The sequence below is a fragment of the Ixodes scapularis genome, unplaced genomic scaffold (genome assembly GCF_016920785.2).
Source record: "Ixodes scapularis isolate PalLabHiFi unplaced genomic scaffold, ASM1692078v2 PGA_scaffold11__112_contigs__length_91849675, whole genome shotgun sequence".
Classification (NCBI taxonomy): domain Eukaryota; kingdom Metazoa; phylum Arthropoda; class Arachnida; order Ixodida; family Ixodidae; genus Ixodes; species Ixodes scapularis.
In genome coordinates this window covers 820,160-833,189 of record NW_024609837.1, presented here as the reverse complement: position 1 = coordinate 833,189, position 13,030 = coordinate 820,160, and the positions used below count along the sequence as shown (strand labels likewise).

General features: G+C 47.9%; 1 protein-coding gene across 1 annotated transcript; it reads right to left on the bottom strand.

Moving 5' to 3' along the window:
• Window positions 1-10,674: 10,674 nt before the first annotated feature.
• Window positions 10,675-12,456, bottom strand: LOC120842872. The gene is made up of 2 exons (XM_040214059.1): window positions 12,024-12,456; window positions 10,675-11,390 (listed from the first exon to the last, which is right to left on the bottom strand). Exons 1-2 carry the CDS (start codon window positions 12,454-12,456, stop codon window positions 10,675-10,677), a joined length of 1,149 nt encoding a protein of 382 aa, XP_040069993.1.
• Between the last annotated feature and the right edge of the window lie 574 nt (window positions 12,457-13,030).

Below are 13,030 nucleotides of genomic sequence, written 5' to 3'. Positions count from 1 at the left end.
GCCGACAAACGCCTCCGTGGGAGCAGTGCATGGCATGGCCGGCGAACACTCTCTACAACTGATTCGGACTATGGTGGAGGCAAAAGGGACCATCCTGGACATCGCCCGTAAGGGAAAAGGCACATCAATCTTCGTCTTTTTTGAGGGCCCAAGTATGCCTGACCACGTGACTCTCGGCTCGCGGTGGTACAGGGTTTGTCCGGCTAAAGAACAAAAAACGACTCAAAGGAATCGCCATCACGACCGGCAGACCTCCATGGAGATGCCCCCGCTCACATCAATATCAATATCGGAACCGCCACAAGCAGAAAACAACCCATGGAGAGGCAGACCTACCTTTGCGCGTGTACTCCATGCAGGTAAGGAAACACCGAGCCGGAACGCAGAGCTCTCCGTTGGCCACAAACCCACCACCCCCACTCGGCGCCACGGTGCAGCGGTGTCGCAACGCAGGGGAGAGAGATCCTTCTCGAGACACGGGGGCACCTGGATTCGTGGAGACATGGATACTCGGGGGCCCCCATCATCGTCAAACTGCGACCGCAGTCGTCAACTCACGCGATGCAACCGAGGAGATGGCGGGATGCCTAGACGAGAGATGCGCTGCCGATCCGTGCCGTCACCCAGTGAGCGCTCCCAATTGCGGAGAGCGATGACTGGAGGTCGGCATATCGAGCCCTTTGGTTTGCCGGAATCATCTTCCCGCGGGGCACTTTGGCCTCCACGGAGCGAGCCTCGTTTTGGCGACATCGATATGCGACGGACGGAGGCAGTAAGTTGGCCACCGCTTGTTTCGCTGCTCCAGGAAGAACACCAGAGGGAAGACAAACGTCCTTACACAACCGGGTCCGCCTCCAACGCGTCTGAGAGAAGCCGGAGCGGGAATGACAACAGCAGTAGGTATCCCACGGAACCAAACAGCCTCCCCTGCAAAACAGCTAGTGGGAGTCACCCAACCCTCCCGCATACTTCTCTGGCAGCCGACCCCTACCAGCCTCGGCTCCCGGTCTACCCAAATGATCGCGGCCGTCCCCAGTTCACCTGAGGCGCACGCTGCTGCTCCTCCTCCTCTCTTTCCTACTCTTCTGAGAGGGCATGCGACACGAGCGCAATGCATGTGCGGTCACTCGGGGAATTCCGCGGAGGTGCTGAATGACTTCCACCAAAAGTGTGTAGCGACAGAAATGAACCTTCATCACACCTTCACCGCACTGGTTAAAGAACTGCTCTTAAGTCTGCTCGAGGCTAATCCACAAATGAAGGGAACATCCGACGAAAACCGAACCCCACAGGAAAATACTAGTACTACCCGACAACTATCAGACACTCAATCATCACAGCCACATTTCCGAGGGACAGAGGAGTTCCCGCTCTTGCCTTCTCGGCGGGAGACGTCTACAACCGCCGATACCGAAGACATGGTGTCGTCCGTGCGGGAAAATATCAACCGCGATCGACCTCTATATACACCGCCATCGCCGTCCCCAACACAACTGGATGAAACGCTTCGTGCAGCTATCCAGGCGGAAATCAGGGCAGCCCTGACGGCCCTCGTCCCAAGAATCGTGGCTGAGCTCTAATCCATGATCATCACCACCATCTCAGGGCTCCACGCCCCCACACTGGATACATAATGATGAACCTCACGAACGGCACCGCAATATTTTTGGAGGCATCGACATAAGGTAGACCCATAGCCATGCTTCGCCCCCAACACCCGCCGCCCGAGAAGGAGAAAGAGAAAGAAAACACCCCTCTGAACCCTCAAAACCAACAGGAATGGCCCGCCCTGCAGGAACGCCGCCGTTCCAGGACCAAGGACCCGATAAAGGAAAGAGCCCAAACAAGGTCCCAATCGAGGCAGAAGAGATCCCCATCGACCAATCGACAACAAACCCCATCCAAGCCCCGGCCCAAGGCCAACCACAAGGGGTGGGACACCCTCCCGACGACATCACAGACGACCGCCGGTAACGACAAATCGGTAAGTTCGTTGATGGGGCCTCCCACACCTCCACCTCGGCCCTAACCCCCCCAACCGTCCCCAAAGAACTGGCAGATGAGCTAGCCAACATCAGAGCCGAAATGGCCACCCTTAGGCAAGAAAACAATGTCTTAAGAGAGCAACTCCACAGGATCCGCAGTCAAAACGCGGCAATCTCACATCCGAATTTCCCCGCTGAAGAGGCCACCTCGCCCGCCCCCGAAAAAAGAGCGATTGCGGTAACCACCGTACAAATCCCCAACCCCACAGGAGAATCCCTTCAGCAACAAGAACTAGGCAGTAAAATAATCGCAATCGGGAGAGGAAACACCGCACTCCACGAAAACATGAACACCATGCAAAACAGCATTGAAAACCTTCCGATCAGAAATGAACTCCTACAGATCGAAACTACACCCCTTTATGCAAGAAATAATGAACAGGCTCAGTATCGCTACCAGTCACATACCCCAACCTGAAAGACATAATGCCCCACAAGAACAACAATAAGAGCAACCCCATTAAGGTCTGGCAGTGGAATTGCCGGGGATATAAACGTTAAAAAAAACATAATTTACAGATGTATCTCCAAAGCCTAGATGCCCCCCCCCCCCCCCCCGGAAATTATAGCGCTGCAGGAGACAAACACAGTTGTTAAATTGCCCGGCTATAAGACCTTTCAAAGTGCGACCGACCTCAAAACGGCGGTTCTCGTACACAGAAATATACCGGCATATAGGAGCCAGTTCAACAGCGTCACTATCCCCCACGACCTAATTACTGTCCTCCCACGCAAAAAAGGAGCGAACAGACTATATATTCTAAACATCTACATCACTCCTAAATCCAGGGCACATCGATTTAACCGCTTATTCTCGCTCACAAGGAGGGAGGTGGGACCCCACACGCTGCTCATAGTAGGAGATTTTAACGCTCCTCACACGACCTGGGGATACCCAACCTGCGAGCCAAAGGGCAGAGACCTCTGGGAGCAAATCCAGACATACCATTTCACACTAGAAACAGGCATCAACACCCCTAACGCATCGGCAACAGCGCCCAACGCGACAGCACCCCGGATCTCACTCTACCCCTACACACCAATAGGGTGAAATGGAGGGTTACCGACCAAACACTGGGCAGCGACCACCTCATAATCGAGACAGAGATGATACCCAAACACAAACTCACTCAAACACTCAACAGAAAACCCTAACCCACTGGGATAAGCTCAGAGCCCTCCGGGAATCCAACATTAAATATGCGGATGAGTGCGAAAGCCCAGAATGCATTACGGATATCAACAGATGGTCACAAGAACTTCTTGCAGACATAAACACAGTTACGAAAGACCTAGACCCCCACATCCCGTCCGGCGCGGTAGACTCCCGTCTCAGTCACCTTTGGCAGGCATACCAGGGGATTCTAAAACGATGGCGAAGAAACAAGAGTAACGGCAGACTGCGGCTTAAGCTGGCCCGGTTGGAGACGGAGATCACTGCGCACGCGACCACGCTCGCGCGCGACCAGTGGGACCAGATTTGCGACCAGATGCAGAGAAACCTAGGAATGAAGAAGACGTGGCAGCTATTAAGATACCTCCTCGACCCAGATGAGAACAAGACAGAACAGAAACACCGGATGACCATATCCTCCAAACATACTCAGGCTCAAACGACTAACTCTTAGTACAAATACGAAACACGTACCTCCCGATAGGACCCCAGATCCCGCTACCCCCCTACACGGGACAAACCAACAGCGAAATGGACAAGGACATAACGGAAGCCGAAGTCCGACTGGCCATTGGCAAACGTAGGTCCTGCTCGGCCCCGGGTCCCGACCAGATCTCAAACCGGGCGCTACGAAACCTCGATGACTTATCCATCACAGCAATCACAGATTTCTTGAACACATCCTGGAGAACGGGAGAACTACCGGTATCGTGGAAACATGCCAAAGTAATCCTCATCCCCAAGAAAAACAAACCGCTCGCGATCGAACACCTCCGCCCCATCTCCCTCACGTCGTGCTTGGGTAAACTCATGGAACACGTCATCCTAGCCCGACTCACGACATACATGAACGACACGGAACAATTTCCCCACACTCTAATCGGTTTCAGAACCGGTCTTTCCAACGCAATCAACGAACCGGTCTTTCCAACGTTTGAATCAAATGGATGGCAAACCTGTCGATCCGTTTGGATCAAACGTGATTATGGGATACGGGCACCCGTTTGATATGATCTGTTTTATTTTATGATCCGTTTTATATATTGATATGATCCGTTTGATAACTCTCAGAACAAATCATCAAAACACCCAGCGGCCTAAACACGACAGCGATTTTGATCCTCGACCTGACTAAAGCCTTTGACAACGTCGCGCACGAGGCCATAATGTCGGGTCTAGGGTCGGTCAATCCGGGCGAGAAAACCTACAGTTACATTAGGAACTTCTTATCAAACCGAACAGCCGCCATTCACCTAGACAACCTCGTCTCAGATACATTCCCACTAGGCAGTAAAGGCACTCCGCAAGGGGCCGTCCTCTCGCCATTACTCTTCAACCTGGCAACCCTAGACATCCCCAAGAAACTTGCACAGATCCCACACCTCCACCACAGCCTCTATGCAGACGACATCACCCTCTGGACTAACCAGGGGAATGACGGCCACGTAGAAGAAACGCTGCAGGGAGGCATAGAGGTGGTGGTGGGGAAGGCGAGGAGAGCGGGCCTGGCCTGCTCTGCAGCCAAGTCTGAGCTACTCGTCATTCCACTGAATCAGAAAAAACGACGCCCCTCCAACATAAAACTCCACATTGACGGGAGAGAGGTCCCAGAGGTCTCTGCCCTCAATCAACCAAAAAGATGATCGATCAAGCTGTAGCTTACAGTGTTTTAAGGTATGGTATAATAATTTGGGGGCATGGCTCTCTAATATGGTGCCGAAAAATTTTATTCGGTTTTCAAAGGAATGTTTAAGAGTATTGTCTGGTCCATCGTCAGAAATTGAAGAAGAAAAACTAAAAACTTTAGGTTTGCCGCCCTTCAATGCTTTATTGGTTCAGGCTGTTGTACTGAAATATTTTTGGAACGATGACTATAAAGAGCCCAATATAGTATCTAGATCACTTCGTCGGACCGAACGTTATAAAGTGCCTTCTATCACCACGAGCGATGAAAAAAAAGTTCGCAATTACTATGTGCATTCAATCTTCAATGACCTGCCGGAAAACATATATGGTGCGGACTCTAAAAAAACTCAAAGAAGTGCTCCAAGATTTCAATGGAACAACATAACTATGCGTGAGTGAGTGCGCGTGAGTGTGTGCGTGTTTTTTGTTGTTGTTGTTGTTTACATGATTATTTATTGCATCACAGTGTAGCTATTGATACTATGCGCATGGTCTTTTTATCATCTTTTATTGCATTACAAAGAGATGCTGCACGGTGAGCTTGACACTGTTTGTATTGGGGATATTGTGATTATGACCAGTAGGGTGCCGTCCCACAAGCCTTTACTGGCTTTGACAGACCCGTGCCTCGACTTGAGAAATTATCCGCACAAATAAATATATTATTATTATTATTATATTGTCCACTTTTCATTGGTTAAACGCAGATATTTTGTCGGCAATCGCGGAGAAAGAAAAGTTGGGGCGCGTTGTAGGCGATCACCTGCAAATGCTCAACTGCACGGAGTCTTATGTGCAACCAGAAACAAAGTAAATGTCCTTGTTCGCTCTGCTAAAATGATCTACTTGCAAAAAGAATTTTCAAGAAATCTTTAAATACCGCGAGAACTTGGTCCCTTGCAAACGGTCTTCGAGGGTGCCACCGCCAGCGCTCCCTTGAAATAGTACTACTATGACAACATCCACGCGAACAAGGAGCTGTTTTGGCGGACAAGACAGAAGGGCAAGGAGCAGGGCTATAATTTCGTCTGGGAAACCAGAGCGAAAATCTACGCCAAGAATGCAGACGGTTTTCCAGCTGCGAGAAGTTCGATAGACCTGGAACAGATTCTTTAGATGTACGGCAGATTTCGCTCAGTTTTTACATTTTTCATCTCCGAAATTCATAAGCTACGAGGAGCTCAAGAGGGACTTTCAAAACACTGTCGTGAAACTGGCTCGCTTTCTCGGGGAACAGTACACATAACAATTGGAAACCGATAAAAAAAGCATATCAATTAGTCGTGCAGAAAAGCAGCATCCCGTTTATGACCAAGCGCATATGACCCTAAGGGAATACGTGACAAGCTCTTCAGAAGAACATGTAAAGGATCCCTATTTAAAGGCGATAAGAAGATGTTTTTGCGATGATTCTGGTGGACTGCGCTATACTAATATTGTCATGAAAGTCACCGTGGGCGATTGGAAGACGCTTTTAAAGCGACTTTCAAGCGGCCTAAAACGTGTTCGGCCTGGGGTCCACGAGGAGGTAACCCTCTTTCTGATAATACAACGAAATTTCGGCGCTCATTTTTTGGTCTATATTTGTTCAAAGGAGCAGTATCACACCGAATACACCAATATCTTGTCAAAAAAGTCGCGAAAAAATTTTAAAACGAATTAAACGATTAGCAAAGAGCACCTGGGGGATGTCGCTGACGCCTCGTTTGTACTGCCCGTCTAGGAACCTTGACAGCTAGTGACGGTAAGTGTCTCGCCTCCGGCCACGACGAGAGAAGAGGGGAAGGAGGAACTCCCCTCTCCCCGAGAATCCCTTTTGTGTGTCCCAGAAGTCGCTATTGTCCCCCTTCAAGATAATAGAAGATTAACTTGTCACTCAATAAGCAGCCGCTTCGGTGGCTTCAAAGACTAGGCCATCCTCTCGACGTCAGCCTCGCCGTAGCTTTGCTCGTTCCGAGACGAACTACGTCACGATTGCGTTGGATGTCACATGCTCTCTGCAGGGCTGGTCTCCGAGCGCTTGCCAGATTGGGCCGTTTATAACAAAAAATACAGCCATGAGGCTCAAAATACTAACGTTCGATTGTCATTTACGGATATTGTGGATCATATTCAAACTATTTTTGAACACGACTGGAATATTTTAAATTTCGTTGAAGTATCTCTTTAAACGGTTTGAGCGTCCCAAGGTCCGGGAGGCATCGTGTAAAACAAATGCTACCTGAAGTGTTTTGGACAACAATGGAAATTCTAAATACTAAAGTAATATAAGACTATAATATAAATAAAAACCGTTTCTTCTATCTAATATATTTAGGCGCCCTTTGCTACAACTACGTCAAAATTTACCTTGAGTTGTGTATAATGGAATAAAAAGCAGTTTGAGTCTTAAATTCAGGTCCGAAGGTTTTCCCACCGAAAAGACACCTTTCAGTAAAGCCGGCTTGCGCATTTGAACAATCTACTGTAGCGCCAAATTTAATTTCCCCTGACCGATACTACAGCGATAGGGGTTTAACCGACGTGGACTTCGAACGAACCGGATGCGCCGAAAAGCAGAATATCGCGAAGCTTCCAGCTGACTACGCGTGGCTTCATGCGCAGAACGGCTGCAAGACAACATTTAGAACATTTAGTATATGACTAGTTAAGAACTGCAGGACATCTCTTTCGAACTCAACATTAGCACCCGGCCATCAGCTTCCGCCCCGCTCTGACTGCGTGTGTACGCTCCAGCCTCACGGGGCGCTGATGGGTTCTTGAACTTAGCTAGTGGGCGCATATATTTCTCTGTGGTAGTCCCTGGAATCAGGGCCGGCTTGAGCGTCTCGGCTGAGACCGGGCGAAAGAAGGCACCCCAACGTCTGGGGCAAGCAAGTGTCTTGAGACGCGGTTGGAGTCCTGCTCAGCTCGTGCGCTGGCTCTGGTAGTGCTTTCTTTCCCCTCACCAGGGACGCTGCTTCTAGCAAGCTGGCCCAGGATAACCGTAGCCTTAGCCTGCTCTATACTGAAAAAGCCTGGCAGATCGCCACGAGACGCGGCCGCCGAAATTAAAAAGCTAGAGTTGCAGACTATGGATGAGAGGAGAGTCGGATGACGGGCTCCCCACTGCAGTGAGACGAGGAAACGTGTACTTCTCCCGAGCGATGGAACGTCCGCTCGTGCTCCTCGCGTTCCTCGTGCTACCGCTTCCTTTTTCGTCGGGTTTGAAAACCATGTTTTGGGCGCTCGCCACTGCAAAAGGTGCGCACTGACGACCAGGTTCCCCGAGAATTGCTCTGTACTTACCGGATCCTCGCGCTCCAAATGTGCGACCGAGCACTCTACGGCTCCGTCGTCAAACCGCCAGGCTTTGTGTGTATAGAGGAGGCTATGCCATAGCGGAAAACGGAAACTCGACCGTGTAGATTTTATTTAGTCAGTTACTTTTGGAGGGACACCTAATTAAAAATTGTTCTGCGCTTTTCAACCTTTACTAAGCCGAAGCGCGCTTTCTTTCTCGCTCCATCGAAAATTACGATGGTGCAAGAGAAAACGTGTGTTATAGTCAATTGGTGTTTCGTGACATCAAAGGAACAATATATGTACACCTTGAATAAGATTCCCCAGACTTTTTGCTTTTCTTTATTCGAGCCAAATTCAAGTGCGATTCGCGCTCCTCTGCGAAGGCGCAAGGAAATGTGCGGATTTATAAGCTGGAGCAAACATTAAAAGAGCACATGTTGCAAGCATCACCTACAAGAAGACAGCCAAACCACAGCTAGAAATTCTTATGCCGCGACACTGGCTTACAAGAAACAAGGCAGCAGAAATATTTTTACTTGATCAGGTTCGACGACAAGTAACAAAAAGACTGTAAATATATCTGTTGTAAGCGAACATTCAAAACGGGAGAACGTCGCATTGCAAGGCCGCGAATAATTCCACGAATGCACCAACATCCAGGTCTTCCGCACGGCACACTCAAAGCAGCAACCATCACAAATCACCTCCCACAAAATCCGAGTGCATTTAGAGCTTGCGCGAGTGCCATTACAAGGGCAGCTCGGGGTGTCGCGTAATTCGCTCTCCTTGTGGCGCCGTTGTACTTTCTGCGTCGCCTCCTGATCCTGAGAATTTTCACGTACGTGCGCTTTCGGTTCTTCACCCGTACCTCATCCCAACTTTCCCTACAAAGAGCCTCATTCAGCGCACACCATCGGAAGTTCACCGGACCCTCTACGGATTTTCAAGGTCTAACAATATGTCCTGCAGGTTTATCGGATCCGTTGATCCTGCGCACGCGACTGCACAGTGGAGTGTCGACCACGTCCCCCCACGAATAAAAGAGTCAATGACGGGGTCGGGGTCCCGACCAACAGCCGTAACACGTCACATCGAAATACCTCTGACTGTCCTGGACAGAGCATTGACACACGTAATAAGTTTGCTTCCACAGTGCCATGTCCACACGATGGAGTAACCCCCGGACAAAGCTGCGTGACGGCAATCGGCGGGGCGTCTCCCACCGCGACTCCGCGAGGAATGTTTGTACCATCTGGGCATTTCCTCCGCGCCTCCGACCAGGAGCAAGTGGAGTTCGACGTCACCGCGCCGCCTCAGAAAGCCGTGATGTCAGCATCACTCAATGCGCACTCGTGGGGGGAACGTCAAATTTCCCTCTCGTGTGAATAGCGGATAAGCAAGAATGCCAGAAAAAAGTGTCCACACGCCTAACTCGGAACTGCGCCACGAGACAGGTAGCAAACGTTCACATAAAAGAGTATCATTACACATAACAAATCACAACTTGGGCAAAGACAAGACAAAAAGGTGAACACACACTGCAAAAGGCTATTGCTTCGCACAAGCACAGCCGCATTGAAATTACATTTAACGCGAATTTCATAAATCTTTTAATGATAGAAATAGTCTGAAATAATATAAATAATAATGACTGAAATAGTTTGAACTGAAAGTCTCCATGTGAAACTTTCCACAAGGTCACATTTCTTTGAGCATTTAAATCGTGCTCAAGACGTATTCAAGAAAGCAAAATTCTCCACAAGCATGCATAGAAGGGCCAGGTAATTGTTTTTCTAAAGCTGTCCTACTAGTTCGCACCTACAGCTCTTTCTCTTCTGGAGATAAAGGTATCGCAGGCCTTGACCAGTTCTGTGCCCCGAATATCCTACGTAATCCCAGCAGACGCGTTTGTCGTCCAGTCCTCTAATCAGTCGAAAACCAGAATAAATCGGGGCACCGGTCAGGTACCTAGACATTGTACTTCGACGATTGCTCTTCGATATTGGGGGAAAGTTCGGTATACAGGCACAACTTGAAAAACGTGGCAGTTTTATACTGAATCACTCCAATTTTAAAGTGGGCAGAGTTCCAAAATTTGGTCTACGAATCCACCGACAACACCATCGGATATTGTTGAAGCCTTCCTGGATCCAAAAGACCCGAAATGTTATAATTGCGTTTTGTGTGGCGCAAACTACAGCTGCTTCGTTGACTCCATTGAATATAAAAGTTTAAAAGAAGTCTACTTAAAGAGAGTCCACCCTCTCCCCACATGAACTGAAGGATGTCTAGTTGGTGTTCACTTGACACACTGGAACCCACCGCTAAACCTTATATCATCTTTCCGACAAGCAAGGAAATTATATTGCATCATAGCATAACATGTTTACCTCAGAATTTGGGATTTCTTTACGCCTAGTCTACATGAGAAATACTGCAAGGAATACTTGCGAATTGATTGATGCACAACAATTTGTCTGGATCTCAAAGTTTGTGAACCCTACACCGATTCCAAGGTAAGGTGAGGCCTTGAGTTATGTGTATTACGATCTGTATAATAAAAACTGCGACAGAAAGAAATATTCCACCACCCCATATAACGAAACATGGTCGAAGATCTCTCAATGTGACGGGATCTTCATTAGTCCTGCCTTTATGTGTCTTGAATTCACGTGTGCCAGACCGTTTATGATTAGAGAGAGACACATGATGTTTAAAAATGCCAGCTTCAAAGGCTCGCGAGAAAAGATTACTCATGGCATTTCGGTAAGGGGAGATGGTCCTTATTTCAGGTCCAGTAGGTACCTGAGACACAACAGACTCTATACAGTTCCTGTCGATTAGTTTGTCCTTGAATTCGTCATATCCAGAACCAACGATCATAAACTGATCCTTTCCGTCATTTCCTATTTTAATTTTTCCAGATGATTTGACACATTTTTTGAGCTCATGGATTTTAATACCTTCAACCTCTTGGGTGAAAACATTACTGAGAACACACAACCTAAAATCTCTCACTGGTGTTGTTGCTGTGATTGACTCACCCGCAAGAGGGACGTTTGAAAAAAGTGAAACAATAACCCCTTTGTACCCGGTGGCAAGTACAGTCACGCATAGAGCGCATGTCCCAAGAATGAATCGCAGCGAAAGAAACCTTTCACTACCTCGAGTCGCGGGACACCCCTGTTGCAAGAACAAAGCTGCAAAGGGTAAAGCCAGAATATGAACATTTGCTTGTTTTTTGTTGAGAATCTTGGTGATTATGAAGCAAGTAATAAATAAAAAGAAAAACGTTGCTAAAATGGCCAGCCAAACGAATGAATCGAGCGGCAAAAATAGAAGATTTTCTTTCAACACTGCCTCCCTGTCTCTTGCGTAAAATAACCCATCGAGGCTGTCATAAGGGTAAGTAGTGGAGAATGACGGAAACAAGTGACCTGCAGAGTGTAAAACAGAAAAGTAAAGAAGAGAAGACTGGTTCACATAACTTCCCACAGCACGCTGCTTATAATCATTTAAAGTAGTGATGTGTGTGGCATGAAACGAAGCGTTCTGTTGTTTGAATATACTGCCCAACGCTTCCAATTTCGCTTTACCACAAAAGCAATGGTGCTGACAATACATTCTTATCGCGATTCCATGAATAGAACGATTTTTAGGGAACTTGACAAAACTAACAGTATGGGCGGTTTTTGAACAGTTCAGACACCGAAGTTTAGGATATTCAAAAGCATGGATGAACTTATTGTGCACCATAAATGCCAAAGAAACTCCAGCATTAATTAATAATTCGTCCCTTCGCCTTGCTTTATGTAAATTACTGTAAGTATTACCGTACCCCGTGGGGTCATCCGAAATCACGTACAAATGCATTACGTACGGATGTGAAAAAATGATTGAAAGAATGTCCCACGCTGTTGATTTGCAAAACACGAGCACAAGAGCGTGGCGGTCCTGATCCACGGCGCCGCGCTGATGCAGGTAAAAAAGCGCTGATGTTCCTCTTAGAACTCGAACACTTATCGGCGCCTTCCTCAGCAATTGGGCCAAAGCAGAACTTTCGTCCACGCCGAACTCCGGTGGCACAGCAATGTCTAGATGGGCCAGTTCACTTGCTGCGACGATGTACTGATGGAAACCTTCAGAAGACGCAATGTCTTTCCAGAAGGGACAGTCTTCGGGATTCACCTGATGCACGCCGAAGGACAGCACCGTCAGGCTTAATAGCGCCACAAAACTTACGAATGACTGCTTCCTAATCGCCATGTGAAGAATCAAATATTGGCAAGCACTTCGACTTTTATCAAAGAGGTATTGCATTTGACTCTGGCATCCCAGGAAGCGTTTCACGAATCAAGAGATCTCTTGGTCCAGTCTCTTCAGCACCGCGTCTCTGCCTTAGAGGCATAAAAGGATCAGAACTAAAGCACCTTCGTTTGTACTTGAGACTACAGACAGCAGCATGTTTTTTTTTTTTTTTGTTGTTGTTGTTGTGTCTTGTATTTTTTAACACAAAACTGTCCTGGGCGACAAAAGATTAAAGTAGGCGTCACTTTTTTTTTAACTTGGCGAAATGTGGATTGCACTTTGTTTTTGAGCCAAATGCCTCTACTTACTTTTCGGAATGAAACTTTCGCTCGTTGTTGAGAGCACACAGATCAATAGCGTACAAGCCGACAAGTGCTACATTGATTTTTCTCCAGTAGCCTGCCTCATCTAGGTACTATGCCGAGAATTCTAGAGAAATATTATGAAGCGCGACGCAGGCTGTGTACATCTAAAGCACATTTCTGCTTGTAATTGTTTTTTGGAAAATCGATAATATATTTACTTTACACGC